The sequence below is a fragment of the Manis javanica genome, chromosome 1 (assembly GCF_040802235.1).
Source record: "Manis javanica isolate MJ-LG chromosome 1, MJ_LKY, whole genome shotgun sequence".
Lineage (NCBI taxonomy): Eukaryota > Metazoa > Chordata > Mammalia > Pholidota > Manidae > Manis > Manis javanica.
The window spans coordinates 207,081,260-207,102,578 of record NC_133156.1 but is presented as its reverse complement, the minus strand read 5'-3'; the positions used below and the strand labels follow the sequence as shown (position 1 = coordinate 207,102,578).

Here is a 21,319-nt window from a genome sequence, read left to right as displayed (position 1 = left end):
CTGATGGTGGGAGTGGAAATTGGTGATGCAGCCACTATGAAAAACAGTATGGAAGTTCCTCAAAAAATTAAAAATAGAACTACCATATCCAAAAATTCCACTTCTGAGCATTTATCCAAAGGAAATGAAAACACTAATTTGAATAGATATGTGCACTGCCATATTTACTGCAACATTACTTACAATAGCCAAGTTATCGAAGCAACCTAAGTGTCCACTGAAGGATGAATGGATAAAGAAGACATAATATACATATACAATGGATTATTACTCAACCATAAATAAGAATGAAATCTTGCCATCTGCAACAATATGGATTGACCTAGATAGTATAAAGCTAAATGATGTCAGAAAGAGAAAGACAAATACCATATGATTTCAGTTATACATGGAATCTAAAAAACAAACAAATCAAAACAGAAACAGACTCATGGATACAGGAAACAAACTGTGGTTATCAGAGGTTGGGATGGGTTGGGGGGTGGGCAAATTAGGTGATAGGGATTAAGAGGTACAAAGTTATAAATAAGTCATGGGGATGTAATGTACAGTATAGAGAATATAGTCAATATTATAAGAACTTTGGTGACAGATGGTAACTAGATAGGGATCATTTAATATATTGAATCACTATGATATATACCTGAAAGTAACAGGATATTATATTTTATATTTCAATTAAAAAACAGCTATAAAAAAAGTACATGTGGATCAGTGGCTGCCTAGGGCTGGGGGAGGGGATGAGGAGTAACTACCAATGGGTATGGGTTTCTTTCTGTGATGATGGTTTCACAACTCTGTAAATATGCTAAACCTGATTGAGTTGTACACTTTAAATGGGTGAATTATATCTTAATAAAGCTGTTATTAAAAAAAAGTTTAAAAGCCAGTTAATAAAATGGCAGCTGGTTTTTTCACTTAGCTTATAGTCTCCTGTTAACATACTTTTCAGCTTTCTCTTGTATTAATATTAACAGGCATAGTGGGCAAATGTAATTCCTTGGCTGCCTAGCATCTGAACTCCTTTTCTGCATTTAGAGTATCCATAATCTTGTGAAACAGAGCTTGTCTCTCACTGCAGAGGTGCTAAATGCCAGGCCTACCGATCAGACATAATGCGCTGCAAACTTTGGGAAGTTAGTGACTCCAAGAAGTAGGAAACATACTGAATTTATTTTGGCAGAAGTGCTGCTGCTACATTTAATTTCTAGAAGCAACACTGGCTGTGTGAGGTGACTTGTGCCCAGCAGTGGCAGTAGTGATGGCTTTACTGGGCCAGGTTTATGGTATATTTTGGACATGTGTCTGGTTAGCCAATACCCTTTAATAAATCCCTTTTTTGCTTAGTCAGAGTTGGTTTTTGGTGCTTCTAATTAAGAAATTTGACTAATATATGAATCCTCCATTGTTGGATATTTAGGTTGACTCTTAATTCATCACTATTATAAATAACAGGGAATAAATATCCTTAATACATACTGGTTTATTTCTAATTTCTGCATATTTCTAATCTCTAAAAGTCAAAGTAATTTCTACAAGTCAAAGGTAAGTTACATTTTCTTTATATTGTAAATAATTCTGCCATTAGTATCTGTTTGCATAGGTTTCTTTTACTCTATACTTAGTATTTCTATTGAAAAAAAAGATTCATAGGTCAGGATTATTTAACATTTATTTTCCTAATACAGGCCTATAGTGTGTACCCCTTATCCTCAAAGTAAAAAAACATGAAAATAATATTCTCTTCACCCCAGTCATTATATTCTAGAATATCTAACCAGGAAGCAAGAGAATGATGGAGGTGAAATGAGCTGCTATAACTTCATAATTTGGGATACCAGGAAAAGACTGTAGAGAACAGAACAAAGTATTTCAGTTAAAGCACAGAAAAACTACCCCTAAAGACCACTAAGAATGGAGCATCTGAAAACAGGCAGCCTCTGGATCCAGGACCAAAGTGTTGTTGGTGGGCAGCAGAGTCAAAGGATTCATGCATTCCTGAGTCCCAGTGTGCTCTGCCTGACTTCCTGGCACTGGTGAGTCATACACGCTTTGTCTCTTTTCCACCAACTCTTAAATGTTCTTACAAATAAAAAATGGACGTTGGGAACAGTCATTAATATCCTTCAATGGAAATCCTTAAAAATTAGTTTTAAGAACACTGTCAGGGAGAAACAAGAAAAGGGTAAGTAGCTAGATTAAAAAAACTTTGTAAATTCTCTCAGAGCTACAATTCTGTGTTTAAAATTTATATGCTTTGTTAAACTCCTATGCTATGGTACAACTTAACAGAAACTTGTTTCTTAGAGTGGACTATGGCTTCGTGCCTCCCAACTATGTAAACAGTAGAGACAGAGTACTCACCTCCAGAGTCACAGCTCTCAGAAGCTCTGGATTAGAATTACACAATGCTCCCACAAGCACCCCTCCAGCACTGAAAGCAGTCAGGGTTGTTAGGCTTGGCTGAGAAAAGCCTTGGCCATGAAGTGTCTTAATGCAAGCCTCTAAGTCAGCAAGGCCATTGAGTTTTTTAGTTAGACGGCCATCAGCGTGCCACTGGAGGCCTAACTCACCACCACCCCTGAAATTAAAGGGCAAAAGTTTTAGTGGGGAAAAAATATTAATGGCATAGGTCAGGGTCAGCAAACTACAGCCTGTTGGCCAAATATACCCAGAGGCCTGTTTTTTGTATGGTCCTCAAACTGAGAATGGTTTTTATGTTATTAAAGGTTGGGAGGAAAATACAACAACCAAGAATATGCAACAGTGACCATATGTGGCCTGCAAAACCTAAAATGTTTACTATTCCTCAGAGAAAAAGTTTGCCAACTCCTGATGCAGACCATCAAAAACTGATTCAACAGGTATGTTCTGAGAGCCTGCTTACTATTACCAGGCATTGTGCAAAATACAGGCCTTGTAAGTACGAATAAGCAAAAATCCCCTGCCCTGAAGTAGATCCTAGGTTTGTGAGGAAAGGAAACAGCTACTAAGCAATGTGGCTGCTGGTATCACACAAGTGTACTTAAGGTACCACCACAGGAGCAGAAGAAACAACACCTGCCTGTCAGGAAGGTTACTACCATAGACACAGAGGAGAGAACACCCACCTGTCTGCATGAGCCAGAAACACAACTGCCTGAGAAGGAGATGATACCTAAGCTGAGTCCTGAAGGAAGAATATGAGGTCCCAAAAGGGCAAAAAAAGGGAAGGCATTAAGACACAGCATGTGCAAGGGCACAGAGGGAAAAGAGCTCATCATGTGAAATGAGGCGGCAAGGCTGGAGGTGTTCGATGTGTCTGGCTGGAGTGTGGGACTTGTGTGGGGAGTGATGACAGATACTACTGCAGAGAGAAGGTAGATCATTAGCATGTTAGATAGGATGCTGAGAATTCGGATTTTATTGTGGAGATGGGAAGGTGGTGAAGGGTTTTAAGTGGAAACATAATATTTGTGTCTGGAAAACACCTAAGTAAAACAGAAGTTAGGGTGGAATAAAGGAGTCCATATTAAGGGTCTATTTTAGTAAAGCCTAAACTCAGGAGAATTAAGTGGAAATAATAACATTCCTAAGTGTATAGACTTGTACATCTATTCCAAAAATCCTAAAAATGTGATACAAAATCCTAAAATCCTATCCTTTTTGGATCAACTATTCTATTACTGAATTAAGTTCCACCAGAACAGGTTTAGGAATACATAAATTCAACAATACAAATTTTGTTCTCTGTATATTGTTACTCTGGACACCTCTCACAATGCCTTAGCACTCGTGTGCCAGGTAAAGCGTGTGACTCACCGAACATGGCAATATGCTAATATCCATCCATCATCCACCAACACCCGCCTTTCAGGCCTGAAATTCATTTTTAAATCCATTCCATAAGCTCCATATACATGTACCAGCAGAGGTTTCTTCTGCAAGTCTTCAGAATCCGTTTTGTGGAAAATGGTCATTGGAACTAATTTTCCATCCTGGAAGTGAAGAATCAGTATGCATATAAGTAGGAGTCTTTTAAAATAGTTTTATTCCCAATTTTATGTGTTGCTTTATGGTGTTGAGCACAAGTTTCATTTAATTAAGACAAAAGAGTTATGGTCTCTAAAATATATATCATGATCCTTATTTTCAGCTACTCTGTTGACTTTTAATATTAACTAGAAAAGAGCGGCAAGATTCTGGCTTGAAATCAGGTTATTAAATTCAGCTCTTCATGATAGTGAAGCTATTTTCAAGTGTTTTTCACTACCCACAACTACTGTGGTTTTCTTTAAGGGCAAGCCAAAATACTTGTCAAGGTTAGACATACTAGCATAGCATTTTTCCTCTATTAAGGTTAGATTGTGGCATATCTCATCTTTGCATATGTAAAACAAATACGCTGACTAAAGTTTTAACAGCTCAATTTTCTGTCCCCTAGTGTCAGAATTATCAACCATCAGGAACTGAATCTCTTATTGACCTTAATGATATCCATCCACCCATATCCTCTTCAGAGGCCTATTTAAATTTATTTTAAAATGTTTAAAGGTGGTTTAAATAAGTTTTATAAATTTTAACACCCAAATTACTTTTAGGACAGGTAAGTATTCCCCAGTGTAATTCATACTCATCAATTCCAATTGACTGAAACTAGGTACTCGGCACAGACAAAATTAAGATAATCTTAAAAGGGAGGAGAAGATTCTTACTCTGCTTACAGAAACTAATGAAGTAGCACTAGTTTACAAAAGGAAAACAACATAACCAAACACCTCTATTTTTTCATTCTCATTTTGAAAACCTCACTTGGGACACCAGAGGGTTATCAAATAAGGAGGGAATCTTTCATTTTTCTTTATCATATTCAATTTGCTGTAACAGTGTAACTGAATTTTCACTTCTCAGTACTATTCATTCTTATAAAATGATGTAGATTAATTTCATAAAATAATCTTTTCCTTTCATCTCCCTGCTTCCTCCCTAACTTCAATTTAGCAATCAGAGAAAAATTTGCTAGTATAAAATATAAAAAGGAAGAGGTAAGGATGGTAGCAAGTCCTGTGATGGGCCGGATCCAGGGTTCAGCAGTGCCGAAATGCCTATGGAGAACGACAGCAGCTCCCATATAGCAGCTGCTTCCCTTTTGTGTTGTAAGGAATTTCGGAGCTCTCCAAGAACTTGGCTTCATTGTTCTTTCAATTTGGGGTATAATAACCACAACATTTTGACAGACTGGCATAATCCCATATTTACATAACAAAACAAAGCCTAAACATATAATTTTGTTGACAAAAAAATATGGAAGGTGGTACATTAAATGGTAAGCAATGCTTACTTTCAAGAGGTACAAATGGGACTGAAAAGTAGTCAGTTCCATGCATTTTAGCAAGCATGTATTGCTTTTGTACTATTATTTGTGTAAAGACATTAAAAGAAAATCAGTGAATTAAGAAAAAATTTCACATAGAAAAAACTCTGTGTTGCAATTCTTTGTAACACATGAAATTATCTCACATATGATATGTGAAGGTCTGAAAATTCCATAAGTTCAAGGCCACAGTTTATTAATTTGTTTGTCATTTACACAAATTTTTTCTACTTCTCACCGCCCACCCTTCCGTCCTTTACTTTATACTTTGGCCATACTGTCCTCCCTTATACTTTTAAATGCACTCTTTCTCCCTCAATTCAGGGCCTCTGCACAAAACATTCCTCCTGTCCCCTTTCTAGCTTAACTCTTAGTCATCCTAGAGGTCTTATCTGGCACATGACTTCCTCAGAGAAGCCTTTCCTGATCTCTCCACACTAGGCACGATCCCTTTGCCACGTTTCCACTGTACTCTCCTCGCGTCTCCACCGTGTCTTTCCTCGCCACAAGCATTACATTAGAATTACTCTCTAACATCTGTCATCTTTCCTGGTAGACTGAAGCTCCATGAGAGCAGAGATCACATTAGTCTAGTTCACTCTAGTTAACTGCTCATCACCTTCACAATTTTTGCCAAACCTACAAACTAATCTTGACTATTTTTTCTTTAAATATACTTTTAAAATTCAAATATAAACAACATATGAAGAAATCAAGGGCTTGATGTGCTAGTTATACATTTCTTCTACTCAATGTTAAAATAAATACATGAGTATTAAAATTAATAAGAAATGCATGTACACACTAAAATCATTTGAGTCTTGCTGTGGAAGATCTACTTCATGAAACTGCTAATGTAATCCCAGCAACAGCACAATACCTGACAAACAGGTTGCTTTCAGTAGATGGCGCTTGATAGTTGAGATTATAAAGACTTACCTTGCTTTTGGCTTCTAGACGTAAAACACGACTAGTTTTTGTGATTGGGTCTTCATGCCCAGTTTCCTCAAACAGTTTGCCTTCTGCAAACTTATATGTGTAATATTTTGGGGGACGTATGGGAGAGCAAAGCTGAAATGGGCAGTTCTTTGGGTCTGAATTTGTATCCATTATGAATCCACAGGCCCAAGGAGGGAGCTAAACAAATAAAATAGTTATTTGCACTTTTTAACTAGACACTATGTATCATTAATTACTTACTGACTGCTCCAAACAAGATGATGTAGACCTCAAGTTTACTTCTATCCATATATATAACACCTCATTTAAAGAGGCATTATATAATTACATATAATTCCTCATTTACTTCAGCCCAACAAAATATAATTCAAGAAAAAAAACAAGCAAAACTCCAAGAAAATGGTTTATAATGATTCTGGATTTATATGAAATCTTTTTTTTTTTTTTGAAGCAGAGGGAAAGTTCTATTTGAATGCATTCCAAGGGAGGAATGGGCCAGAATCAAAGTAGACAAAGGCCTGAAATCTTTTTTAATAAAAATTTTCATTTTAGGGTATAAATTTGGGTGATGAAATAGCAGAATGGTAAGGAATAAAAGCCAAACAAATAGTAATTCCAAAACCCAGCAATAACTCCAAAATCTGTACTCACAGACCATGAAATCTCTCATGTGTTTTTAATAATCTACCACCAGCCCTTACGCAGCCTAGACAGCCACAGTGATGACAGTCATTATTCCAGGGCTACAAACAGGCTCAGCAGCACTAAAGCATTTACAATTTGTTTCTAACTTTAGCTCCCAGGCTAACCATTGTGCAGAACAAAACCTTTCCCAGCACATCCACTCTCAGAGACTCACAGCTATTATCATTAGGATTCTTAACTTTAAGAAAAAAGGAAAGGAATCAAAATTTATTCTCTCAGAGCAGCGGGGTCCACCTTCAAACCTTCCGCTAACATCACTCTTACACCTTTTAAAGAACTTTGGTAAGCAGGCTGAGTTAGAAATGGTACCAGGAGCCAGAACATTAAAAGAAAATTGCCGTTCTTTTCTTGAGTAATTGTAGAAAGAGCAAATTCCTTAGAAAATCAGAGGTCTTGGTACAGCAATATCACTGGTGGGCACTATTCAGAAAGGGTAGGTGGGGGCTGCATGCTTAAAGAGGGCACCATTTAACTTGTAGAAACTACGTACAGCCAAAGAGCTTATGTTCACAGAGCAAATTTCTGTAATTAAGACAAAGAATCTGTTTTCCTGAAATGCTGATAAGGATATGTTTTGGCAATGTTTCTCAAAAAGAGTTCCTAATTTACTCTCCTCAGATTGAGGATTTATTTCAAGGATAAATTTTCTTTTTAAATGCAAGCTATAACTGAAAATAAAAATGTATCCATGAAAGTTGGGAAATTTGGTAGCATAAGTAAAGTGAGCAAACTGAAATCTTAATGGAGAAAAAAAGGAGGAGGAAGCATTGCTACTTATAACCAGGCTTCAGACTGAAGGTATAAGGTTTCTTAGCCCATGGAGGCACAAATGTTTTTCGGCTCTTTGGTGAGACTTTAAAACAGTTTCTATGTGACACATTAGTAAGCTATCTTAGTTTATGTGTATAAATACAAACATAAAAAAGTCTTTTGGTTTTATTTCTTAAACAAGTGGAATCAAGATTAAAATTTTAATCTTAACAAAAACTCTTCCAAAGTTTTGTACTTTTTTAAAGTTTATGCAGCTGATGTAGAAATAAGTATTAACCATCTCAAGGATATCCTAAGTCATATTTTCTATTGAGGTAAACTTGCAATATCAACTTTGTATTTTAATGGATAGCACCCAAGAATAATTATAAATTAGCCAGGTGATATGCAGAGATTCCTTAGATACTTGATAGAAACAGGTTCAGCTTTAGCATTCTACCAGACCACAGTCATTTCATTGAAAGAATAATTAGATCTACAAGCTGAAAGAAAACTGACACAAGTATGCAGACTCCTCCAAATGAATTAATGTTAGCACAAAGCAAAACATTACTCCCTTTGTGCTTAAATTAAATATCATAGTGAATTAAAATACCATAATTTCTTTTTGTGAATAAAAGAAAGTATTACAAGGAAATACTAATGACATGATGAGCAAGGATAGAAGGCAAGTATATTAAGGGTTTTCCATTTCTATTGCTCAGATTGAGTTCAAAAAAATCTTTTAGTCAAGGGCCCACTGAACAGAGATGTTACATACAGAAATACTTAATAATCCACTCAGTTTGGTTTAAAGATTTTGTCCTTTGTGTATGGCACTGTCTATGCATATTAATCAGTGTTATCCAGTTCATGAAGAGGCTCTGATCTATAAAATCCTCTTGAAGTTAGCACCTGGTATATAATATTTGATTCCATAATGGTGATTCATAACATTACAGCAAGCATAAGAGATACTACAGGTTGGGAAGGCTCAGGGAGTAAAGAGATAGAGGATATAGATTAAAGACATGATGTTTGTTTTAATTGAAGTTAAAACCATGGGAACTGAAAAGTATTTTTAAAACAGGAATACTTATAAGAAAAAGTAAAAGGTTGTATTTACTGAGAAGTCAAATCTTATTATAGCAGAGTAAACTCATGGCATTCCTAATTACTTGACATAGAATTTTGTTGTAATAAATGCATTGCTAAAGTTATATATTCTCCCTCATCCCTGTTCATATAGACTGCAACAAGAATTGATGCTCTGCCAGTTTGCCAATTGAAGATCTCTGGATTTGGCATCAATTAGCAAACAAAAAGATACGTTTTGAATCCAGTAGATGAAGGCAGTAAGAAAACGAGAGTAAAATCACTATTTTTGTTTTAGGGTACCTACATAGTCTTCTAAGACAATGGACATTGCATTTGATAATTTGATTTTAGGGAGTAGCAAGCAAATTCTGTTGCCTTAGGCTGTTGGTATTTCTTAGGTTTACCACTGTAACAATCTCAAAACGAATTTCCCTGTCCCTTACCTCTTCTTGCTTCAGTGGTCCTTACCATGGCTCCCAGATAACCTCATGAATAGCTCAACTCCTCAAACCATCTTCCTACCACCCCAAAACTTCAAACCATCCTCCTATCCCTCCCTCTTCATAATTTATGACTAAATTCCTTACCCTGACAGTCAAAGATTGTCAGATCATAGCTTCACCTCCTACACATTTATTCTGCTTCAATAAAACAGAACTATTAACAGTTTCCTGAACATTTTTGAACTTCCCCAGCCTAGAGCTTCATCTGATGGACTCATCTCATTCTAGAATATCATTTCCCTTCTGACCCGTAAAAATACTCTCAAATTCCATCTTTCTTCTTTGATGCATCTCAAATTCTACTTTCCCTACAAAAGCTTTCTGGGTCCTTTCCCTCTCCTTTGGGCCCCCCAGCACATTTTATGTTTTTGGCACCATGTATGTAAACCCACTTTATACTTAATCTTTGTGGACTAGTCTAACCTCACGATAAACTGTATCCTCCTTAAGGCCAGATATTTTGTTCTGCTATCTTTTTAGCCCAGAGTGCCCAGTACGGTACTTTGCACACAGAAATTCAGTAAACATTCAGTGAATTTATTGGACCTACATTTTAGCAGAAATTGTGACAATATTGCAGAAAGGGAGGTGTAAGTGGTCAGTGCTTGCTGCTCAGTGGCTCAACCATATGAAGTAAAATGAAGGCCTTTCCTCTTCTCTTCAGTGCCTGTTACCTTAATTTGCATGTTTATGCTGCTTTAAGACTAGTTAGTCTAGTGTTTACGTAGGTAAACACTAGCTAATAAGGTTTCCATTCACTAATTCTAGCAAGTTCATTGTGGAGGCAGATGATCTTTCTTGGCAGCCACAGGCAGTACCAACAGTTGCCACTGTCACAGCTATGCTGCAGTGGAGACCACTGAAAGAAGTTATTATTATCTCCTTATTGAAAGAGGTTGCAGTAAGTTTGCATCCCTCCTAATAGCTCACAGGTAAGAAAACTGATGAAGAGAAAATGAAGCAGGCACAAGCATGCAATGGCAGAAACACCATTGGCATGATTGGTTTCCCTACCGGCGGGTGTGGGATGGGAGCAGCAGGCAGTGGTTGGGCACTAGCTGTCAAGTTGGCTTGAGTTATTACTATATCTACAGTTGTGGAGATCTGTGATATATAGAGATATGTACAAAGAAAAATATAGTTCTCTTCTTCTGAAGTTCATGCTATAAGACACCATTTTAAGGAAAACTACATTAAAAGCAAGGTCCTCTAAAAATTCTAAAATCTCCTAAACCTGTGAAAGACCCAGTATGCTAAATTCCATTTAAATTTATTTTAAGAAAAAGCACATTGCTATTATTTAACATCTGATGCTCTGTACACTAAACTGCATGTATTTTGATTAATCATACTGTCTTCTGAAAATTAAACATACCTTTAGAGACCGAACCGAATCATCAGCCAGACCAATCACATTAACATAAAGTAGATTGCTGTGCTTCAGGAACAGAACACAGTGGTCCTTAAACATGTCCAAGTCTACAACTTTGGTATTTCTCTTCATTGTGAAAAATAAATCCCAATTCATAATAGCAGGGGTATCAGCTGCTGTTCTCATGAGCTATGTGGAACAAAGTTAGAAGAGATCTAGGTAATCAAACATGAAGACTACAGCAACCAGAGACACTATTAAAAACTAGTCTTCCCTGCTTTGTGAAAAGCTGAAGGAACAGATATTGCATCAGGGCTGCAGTGCGACCATCAGCATGTGAATGCGTCCAGGCTAGCCTGCTAGGTGGTGAGATAGCACAGCCCAGTGCTTTGCTGACAGCCAACCAAAGGACAGCTGAGTGAGGGCATTGATATCCAGGTGACCGGGTGCATTAGTGAGCCTAGCTGAGGACCAGCAGAAAACCTGCTGGGCTGAGATCAATCCAAATAGCTAACTTACAAAATTACAAAGTTTTACAAAAGTTTGGTTATTAAAGTCACTAAATTTGGCTGTGATAACTAATATAATCAGGGTAGAGTATGTTTCATTTACTAACCTTTTCAGGCACAATTAAAATATGTAGAAGTATTATCTCAAGGGAAAAGGAATGGGATTATTATGCATAGGAAGGTAGCATCAATTACTGTACCAAAAGCCTACAAAACAATGAATTCTTAGAGTATGAAATGTTGCTGATGGAAAATGACACTCCTTAATGGCCCAAATGGTGACAAGGAGAATCCAAGATTACCTTGAATTCTGTAGGCTCGCCAACATTAGTGAGAATGTATAATTCATCATCTCTGTGTTCAACATAGTACAGGACTCCATGTATTCGCTTCTGGATAAGTACTGGTGGGTCCCAGGGGCTTAGGCCATCTATCAACCACACTTCAGAAGTGGTCTTGTTCATAATATTTATGGTAAGGAAACGACTGTCTTTTGTAAGATAAAGGAAAACAAAATAGCTAGAGAGAGAAAAACATGAAAATCTAGTAAATTTCAAATGTATTCTACCTTGTTAATGACAGTATTTCACAAGTGGTCAATATATATGTTGAAAAACTTCTTAGTGAACACTGCTTATAAATTGAAAAACTGAGTATTATTTTTCTTATTTCCCCCCAAGGCACTCAAAATAATTTCATCTCTAAAAATTTATTATGAGCATTTTTTAAACACACAGAAAAGCTGAAAGAAATGTAAGGTGAATACCCACATACCCACTACTGAGATTTAATAAGTTCCAACATTTTGCTATATTGCATCACAAACTTGTGCATCCATCTATTTTTGAATGTATTTCAAGGTAAACTAGAACATCATCTAACTCTCACTTAATCACATTAATAGATGATAGAGCTTTTTGTTGAGAACAGGAAGTAAACTTCCTAGAGGAGATATGTAGAGAAGAGGAGAGACAGAGTTTACTTTGTTCTTCCTCTGTATGCACGTTGGGATTTCCTTTTCTCCTCTCTCTCCCATCCCAGTTTTTATATAATAAACTAGAACAATAGAAGAAAACCTCACAATCCCACTAACCTAACACATTTTTAAAATTAATGTTAACTATTTACATTTTTCTATTTTTCCTTCTAAGGTTTATTTGTATTTCATGCATATTTTAAAATTGATGTAACTAAAATGCAGATACCATTTGGACTCTGTTTTTCTTACTTCAGAGTATCAGTATCGTACCCCATATTACTTATACAGTTCTTTATGATCATTACTTTAAATAGCTACCTAATATTCTATCAAGTTGAATTATCATAATTCTTAAAAATTTGAGTTGTAATGCTTTATTATAATATGGAATGTAACAGGGAACATATGCGTGAAGACAGTTTCTGCCTCCCTGACTTTTACAATTATTACCTCAGGATGAATTTTTAGGAATGGCAATGCTAATTTAATGATTGAGAGTATTTTTATAATAATTAATAACTATAACCAAGTAATATTCTAAGAGCATTATGCTGATTCACAATGATATACCAGATGGCTTTAAATGTTATATTTACATGTTTTCTTATTGTAAAGTAATTGAACATACTGAAAAATATAAAGAAGGATGATAACCCTGAATCCCACTACTCAGAGATAACCATGGTTATGATTTTGGTCAAATTCCTTCTGTATTGGATTACATTACCATGTTTGTCAATTTTTTTATTTCTTCAGTGATGTATCCATCCCCATTTTAAACCTGAGATGTAGTTTAAATTATTGGTCTATAAACATCTTCTCATAAATTAAAGGTATTAACTTGTCCTTTTATTGAAAAACTTTGCTCCATTTTATCATCTGGATTTTTATTTGTTTACAATAGTTTCTGACTTAAGAGTTTAATATTTAAGGTAATCAAGAATATTGACACTACCATTTTAAATTTCTTTTGTTGATTTCATGCTTTGGAAATATTTTAACCAAGTTGAGTAAAATGATTTTCATCTAGGGTTTTTTTTTTTTTTTGATAGTTTTATTTTTGTCCAAATACTCAATGTTTCTCATAGCACCAAAAAATAATACACATTTATTTTTCATTAATTTGTGATACCTCTTTTACCATAGAGTAAGCTATTTTTTTAAACATACTAGGGTCTGTTTTAGAGTTATCTATTCTGGTCTCTATTATTTGTCAATCTGTCCTACTTAACTGTTGTAGCTTCATATATTTTAATATATGATTGTAAGGAAAGTCCTTACAATCTTTTGCTTTTTAGTTTCAAAACTTTCTTTGCTATTTTTATCTATTTTATTTTTGTTTGATGCTGACAAAGGTAGTCAAAGGATAAATTACTTGGTCAATTATTTGGTGGGTAAGTGGATACAGGGAAGTGAGAACACAAGTGGTTCTATAGTAAAAGGCTTCTTATAAGCAGAAGACAAGTCATGGTAACCACAAAGCAAAAACCTACCAGTAGATACACAAATAATAAAGAGAAGGGACTCTAACAATACCACTATGGAAAATCATCAATTCATAAATGAAGAGAGGAAGAAAAGAAGAAAGGAACATAGGAACTATATGTTAGCCAGAAAACATTAGAAAGATGACATTATTAAGTCCTTACCTATCAATAATTACTTTAAATGTAAATGCATTAAATTCTCCACAGACAAAAGACAGAGTGGCTGAATGGATTAAAAAAACAAGACCCAACTATATATGCTGGCTTTAAGAAACTCACTTCAGCTTCCTCACTTTCTGTAACAGACTCAAGGTAAAGTGATGGAAAAAGATAGTCCAAGCAAGTGGAACCAAAAGAGAGCAGGAGTAGCTATATTAGTGTTGGACAAAATAGTCTTTAATTAAAAAGCTGTAACAAGAGGGCCATTATATAATAAAAAAGGGGTCAGTTCATCAAGAGGATTTAATAATTATAAATATATAGTATGCATTTATATTAGAGCACCCAAATATATTGAGCAAATACCAACAGATTAGATAAATAGACAACAATATAATAGTGGGAGACTTCAATACCCCTTTTCAACAATGGAGAGATCATCCAGGCAAAAAAATCAATAAGGAAATGTTGGAAAGGAAAGGACTCCTCATTAAATTAAGTTGAGAAAACTGGGTAATAATATACAGGAATATGTTAGGTTACAAAACAAGTCTTAAGAAATTTAAGAAAACTGAAATCATACCAATTATCTTTTCCAATTACAAAGGCATTAAATTAGAAATCAGTAACAGAAAGAAAAACGGAAAATTCACAAATACATGGAAATTAAACAGTACATTCCTGAACAACCAAAGGGTCAAAGAAATCAAAAGGGAAAAAAATATCTTGAAACAAAAGAAAATGGAAATACAATATACCAAAACATACCGGATGCAGCAAAAGCAACTGTAAGAAGGAATTTTATAGTAATAAACATCTACATTAAGAAAAAAGAAATATATCAAATAAACAACCTAACTTGTTCCTAACCTCAAGGAACAAGAATGAAAAAATAAGGACAAAGTTAGCAGAAGGAAGGAAATAACAAAGATCAGAGTAGGAATAAATTAAAGAAAACAGAAAAACAATTGAAAAGATCAATGAAACTAAGCTGCTTTTTGAATAGATGAAAGTGACAATAAACCTTTAAATAGACTAAGAAAAAGAGAGAGAATACTTACGTAAAACCAGAAATGAAAGAGGAGACATTACAATGGATACCACAGCAATACAAAGGATCATAATACTGCTACAAACATCTACAAAATGGATGCAGAAAAAGCATTTGATAAAATTCAACATCCATTCTCAGCAACTGTGAATGGAAGGAACACACCTTAAATTATAAAACCCATATATAACAAGCCTACAAGCTAACATCATATTCAATGGTGAAAGGTTGAAGGCTTTTCCTCTAGGATCAGGAACAAGGCAAGGGTGCCAACTCTCACCATTCCCAATTAACAAAGTACTAGAAGCCAGAGCAATCAGGCAAGAAAAATAACAAGCATCTAAATCACAGAGGATTGGCAGGTGATATAATCTTATATATAGAAAATCCTAAAGATTCCACCAAAAAACTGTTAGAACTAAAGAGTGAATTCAGTAAAGTTGCAGGAAATAAAATCAACATACAGACATCTGTTGTACTTCTATACTCTAAGAATAAAATATCTGAAAAAGAAAATCCCCTTTTGAAATGGTATCAAAAACAATAAAATACTTATGAATAAATATAACCAAGGAAGGAAAAGATTTGTACCCTTAAAACTATGAGACTTTGATGAGAGAAAATGAAGACACAAGTAAATGGGAAGATATCCCATGCTCATTGATGGGAAGAATATTGTTAAAATGTCCATACTACCCAAAGCCATCAAATGTAATCCTATTGAAATTCCAATGGCATGTTTTACAGAATAGAAAAACAATCCTAAAATTTGTATGGAACCACAAAAGACCCCGAATAGCCAAAGCAATCCTGAGAAAGAGGAACAAGTCTGGAGGCATCAAATGATTTGAATTCAAACTAAATTACAAAGTGATAGTAATCAAAACAGTATGGTACTGGCATAAAAACAGACACACAGACCAATGGAACAGAATTGAGAGTCCAGAAATAAACCCTCACATATATAGTCACATATATGGACTCCTATCTTACCCACTCATAAAATTAACCTGAAGTGGATTAAGACTTAAACATAAGATGTGAAACCATAAAACTCCTGGAAGAAAACACAGAAAAACTTTGACATAGGTCTTAGCAATGATTTTCTGAACCCCAAAAGCACAAGAAACAACAACCAAAATACAAAAGTAGGACTACAGCAAACTAAAAAGTACCTGCACAGCAAAAGAAACTATCAACAAAATGAAAGGTACCCTACAGAGTGGGAGAAAGTATTTGCGAAACATCTATCTGATCAGGGATTAATATCCAAAATATTCAAGGAACTCAGATAACTCAACAGCAAAAAAGACCAGATAATGTGATTAAAAAATGGGCAGAGGACCTCAATAGACATTTTTCCAAAGAAGATATACAAATAGCCAACAGACACATGAAAACGTGTTCAACATCACTTTCATTGGGGAAATGCAAATCAAAACTGCAATGACATAATACTTCACACCTGTTAAAATGCTATTATCAAAAAGACAAGCAGTACTACTGTTGGCAAGGAAACAGAGAAAAGGGAACCCTTGTGTACCTTTGGTAGGAATGTAAATTGATATAGCCATTATGGACAGAATTATGGAGGTTCCTCAAAAATTCAAAAGGGAGCTACCATACATGATCCAGCAATCACACTTCTGGTTACATATCCAAAAGAAATGAAATCAGGATCATGAAGAACACACATACACACACACACACACACAGCCATGAAAAATAAGGAAGTCCTGCCATTTGCAACAACATGGATGGACCTTGAGGGGATTATGCTAAGTGAAATAAGTCTTTCTTCTTACTACTTGTACTTGTTGCAGCCATTATACTTGCATGGGCAGCAAACTCCAATTTCTCATTCTGCAGTATTATATGGGTATGCATGTGATGAGTTTGAAATGATCTATGTGGATTTTTCATTTGCCTAAATGTATTAAAAAATAACTATATTCAAAGGTATGAAAGAAACCTGGATCCATGAAATAAACCATGGAGTCAATATGTGAGTGTCATTACCCAATCCTAAAGCATCCTAGGTAAAGTATTACCTTGGATACAGAAACTGAACAAGTGATGGTTAGTCCAAGATCAGATAACCAATCTGTAGAAGTAAGACTAGGTGTGCCTCTAAAGTTCTTTTTATTTGAAATATCTAAGATGCCGAGTGTTTGACACAGCTTAATACACTCAAGGTTACTCTGAGTTTGCCTCACTGGGATCTCTGAAGGCTTCCTGGGAGCCTATAGTGACCAAGCTGGCTTCAGTGACCTCCTGTTCTGGCCTCTGGTGGTAGAATCACATTGTAAATGGTACAGTGAATAGCATTTGTACCAGTAATTATTTTTATTGGTGGGGGTGGAGGGGGGCGAGGAAGTGTTTTTCAGTGACTTAAAAATCAGGTCTCCTAATTCTGTCTAGATCTTTCCCATCAGAAACTACATAAGGCTGCTCTCCTTAGAATGTGTGAATTAAATGGCTCTGGAAATATCTGCAAATGGAAGAATGAGTATTCAAAATATACCAATCTTTAAGAATAGAAGAGCAGGATCTTCCTTGTACCTCATTTTTACTCTACTATCAAAATAGAAAACTAGCTTTGAACAACCAAATGTACTTAAATACTGAAAACTAAGTAGATGAAGAACCTGGGTGGTGAGGGTTTTTCTTAGCCATATCTGTAACTACGTTTTTCAAAATCAGGTGTCCACACTGGGCCAATAGCGGCAGGTAAATGGAAATTATAAAGTCAATTTGGCAAACTTTACTTGTAAAAACAGAAAATTGATACCTGGGGATCAAAAGAAATAGAGTTAAAGCAGCTCTGTGGTTTCTACCTTTACTCCATTTTCTTTTCAAGTATTCTGCTTTTCCATTTTGGTCCTCTCCTTTGGATTTGAGGCTGTTTATAAAGTATTCAGAATCCACCAACTAGTTTGTGCTGTATGTAGAACAGGGTTCTGAATACAAAACTAGGCTTAAACATATTTAATTATGGTTAGTTCCTAATGGAGCAGAAAAAGAATGCTATAAGCCAAATAGTTTCCAAAAATCCTAAATGCATGTTTGACAACTGACTTAATCTTAGAATTCAGGATAGTAACAATGTATGTCAAGTAAGTACCTTACTCAAGAGTATAGCTCAGTGGGGCAATTTTGAGCTAAGTTTATTCACAGATGGAAAATAGCTCAGAGTCTTAAGTCACTGATGATAACATAAATTACTAGCTTAAACTGTCATCTCAAAAGATGTCCTTGACAAATGACATGAAAATAGCAGAATCATATGAAAAAACAGTTCTGGTAATTTCTCACTGAAACTCTCAACATCAGAAAAAATAGCAATGAGAGCATTACTGGACCAAAAATGTTAGTTTTATGGGCTGGCATAATGTAATTTCTCCAGACTTCAAATCTATAATATAAGCTGTGAATTCTGTGCAACCAACATCATGGTATTGACATAAGAAAGATTTATAATTGCTGTATGGCAACCTTATTAAATGTTTAATTAGCAACTCCTGTGTCACAGTCCAGAGAGAATGTTAGCAACTTAGCATTTGCAGTCTAATGATGTATTTATTTGTATTTACTATGGAGTTGGAATATAAACAAATTCCAATTCTGAATCTAAAAACTAATGAAAGAATGGTCATGCTCATCTTAGCCTTATTACATTTGGTCCCAGCCAAAATCAACATTTTAAGTCAACAAGTGGCAGTACTTTAGATAACTGGAGAAATACTCTGGAGAAAAAGATTACATTGTATTATTTTACTACCTTGGGTCTTTTTCTGTGTAAAAACGTTCATTACGTTTGTTATCACCAAAAGTGGCTCGATATACATCATGACAGCGAAGGTTCCTCTGGAAGGTGTAGAATAAAACATCTTCCTCTTCTTCATCCTTTACCCATTCTGAAAGAAAGTAATTAAGAATTATCCATAGCCACCTACTTACAGTTGGAAAAAAAAAAAGTGCACAATGCATTCTAATTTTGAGTGCCAAAGAAAAGAGATGTGCAAATTTATCCCTAGAAATCATATTCTAATACAGTTTTACTGTATCTAACCTATTACATAAGTCGGAGCTTTCTAGAGAATAAAATACTACTACATCAGTTCCAAGTTTTCAATTAGTTATCAGTCTCAGGTTTCTAAATAAGAGTTGAATCCTTAATATTTAGGAGAATTTGGTGAGTCACATTTTTCTCTCAGGAGATGAATTATGTTCACATTTATAGCCTCTAATTCTGAAGGAATACACTGGATCACTTTCTTTCATGCCTGAAATCTTTTCAGGATGCCTTTAAGCCACAGGTATCTCAAACAACCAAATATATTTTAATGTTGGTGTTTTCTTGATCTTACCAGCAGCAGCCAATGGAAGTTTTCACACAATTACATCATGACTGCCACCTGGCTGACATTGACTGTAAGACAGCATAGTATAGTATGCATCCTGGTTTTAGAGAGGTTAAAATGTACAAAATATATGCCTTAGAAGCAATTAGATAGGGTATAATTTCAATTCATTGTAAAAGCATTTAGTTATTAAAAATGGGGAAAACTATGGCAGAAAATGAAAAGGGAGGACAAAGTATGAACATATGTATCAACTCATTGATAAATGATAAAATTTAAAGTTGGTTCTGTTAGTAAAAATATCACAACTTCTGTTAATAATTAATTGAACATGTTCCAAAGTTCCTCAGTAGTAACCTCAGGCAACCTGCTATAATAGCTCCACAAGGTAAAATGAAATTAAAAAGTTTTAAAGAAGAATAAAACATTAAGATACAACTTACATGCAAAAATGTATTCTAAGTAATAAATTAGAGAATTACTCATGTATCAAAATAAACCATACAACTTGAATTCTGACTATAATACTTTTAAACATGAATTTGGATATATGATTAAAGAAGGAAAGGTCTCCTGAAAAAGAGGCATAGGGGAAGGAGTGAAGTCCACAGAAATAAATAAATGGTTCAGGCACTCATCTTCTCATTCATTGAAATGGGCAAGTGAAAATATTTCAGAAGTGTGGACAGTTCTCTCACTGTTGCCTTTTCAAAACTGAAGACTGCTGTGGTTGGTGGCTTACCAAAACTGGACACATTTGGGAAAGAAGCTTCCATTATGGGCTGGTCACTGAGCTTTACAACTATACAGGTAGATGCTTCAGAATCTTCAGTTCTTATCTTGGCAGCTACATACTTTTCATCAGGAGCAACTCTGATACAATCGATAAAGGGCTGGTCTAATTTAAGTTCCTCCAAATTGAATAAAACTTCATAATTATCATTGTCTGCTGCAAAAAGAAAAGTATGGAAGAGATAACTCCACAGATACATACACCTAAACATTTTTAAAAAATTGTCTTTCATTGTTTTAAATTAGCATCCCCCTTGTATAAAAGCTATATTCTCACTTTCTCCAGCATTGATGGCAGTTTGATTTGCACAGAAAGTGGCATTAGTTATTTAATATTAATCTCTGCTATTCAATATTATTCCTTGTATCAATTTACATTGATACCATCTAGAACCTAGAAAGTTAGATAATGTAAATGACACTGAATCATCTATGTATAGTGCCTAGCATAGTACCCAGGGTACAGCAGATGCTCAAAAAATGCTGGCTTCCACCTCCATTCTCCCTGCCACAGCTTTTGAGGACAGTTGTTTACTATACCTTAGACCCAGATATTAAAAGCTAGTTATTTAAAAAAATTTTTCTAGAAATAATCTAAAAAAGTAACTTCTTTGAGAAGTCAGTATCAAATTTTCTGTGAAAACTGTGAAATCCAAAAAATCAGAGTATGTTAAAAGGAAAAACTGTGGTATACCTTCTTCATCTTTGGAACGAACCAAACAGCAACCTTCTTGATAATAAACAAAACCACCATGTTTAACCTGATAATAAGTAGAAACAAATGGTTTATTTAATATAATAAGTTTTATAATTTAAACATTATTTAATACAGTCTCACTGTTCAGGATGAAGAAATGAGATCTTTTATAAAAAGCAGACCTGTTGAAGTCTATGAATGGATTTTAGATCAAATGGACCTAAAAGACATACACAGAATATTCCATCCAACAGTGGCCAAATACACTTTCTTCTCAAATGCACAAAGAACATTCAAATAGATCACTTTTTATAACAATAGTTAAGATATGGTTTGCTTATGTTCATAATCACTGGAGGAGTTTCTAAATATATAAATGTCAGAGGCAAGAAAGAATCTATGTCAGTTCTTATGACTGTGCAAATCACTTTAGCTATATTTTAGAAACACCTGAAATCCCTATAGTGGGGTTTAGTTAAGAGAGATCAACTGGCCTCTAAGACAACCTAATATGAGGCAGATTAGGAAACTGTGACTCAG

At 35.0% G+C, this 21,319-nt stretch overlaps 2 protein-coding genes across 6 annotated transcripts in view; one reads left to right on the top strand and one right to left on the bottom strand.

Moving 5' to 3' along the window:
- SLC3A1 (solute carrier family 3 member 1) overlaps positions 1 to 3,107 on the top strand; it is a 49,884-nt gene extending 46,777 nt beyond the window's left edge. Inside the window, exons 10-11 of one of the 2 annotated variants that reach the window (XR_005053778.2) lie at positions 1,755 to 2,036; positions 2,730 to 3,107. Coding sequence is in view for 1 of the 2 variants with exons in the window: in XM_036990833.2 (XP_036846728.1) it covers positions 1,755 to 1,796 (42 nt within the window). In the remaining variant the exon portion in view is untranslated. Of the gene's footprint in view, positions 1 to 1,754; positions 2,328 to 2,729 lie in introns of those variants that run through there. The other variant, XM_036990833.2, reaches the window with a different exon arrangement.
- PREPL (prolyl endopeptidase like) overlaps positions 1 to 21,319 on the bottom strand; it is a 45,735-nt gene that overhangs the window by 10,609 nt on the left and 13,807 nt on the right. For all 4 annotated transcript variants that reach the window (XM_017660877.3, XM_073213664.1, XM_017660879.3 and 1 more), the window contains 8 exons: positions 20,777 to 20,843; positions 20,033 to 20,239; positions 18,708 to 18,843; positions 11,553 to 11,769; positions 10,745 to 10,930; positions 6,293 to 6,490; positions 3,802 to 3,977; positions 2,365 to 2,581 (listed from right to left, as the gene is read on the bottom strand). In XM_017660877.3, coding sequence (XP_017516366.3) covers positions 2,365 to 2,581; positions 3,802 to 3,977; positions 6,293 to 6,490; positions 10,745 to 10,930; positions 11,553 to 11,769; positions 18,708 to 18,843; positions 20,033 to 20,239; positions 20,777 to 20,843 — 1,404 coding nt within the window. The remainder of the gene's footprint in view (positions 1 to 2,364; positions 2,582 to 3,801; positions 3,978 to 6,292; positions 6,491 to 10,744; positions 10,931 to 11,552; positions 11,770 to 18,707; positions 18,844 to 20,032; positions 20,240 to 20,776; positions 20,844 to 21,319) is intronic.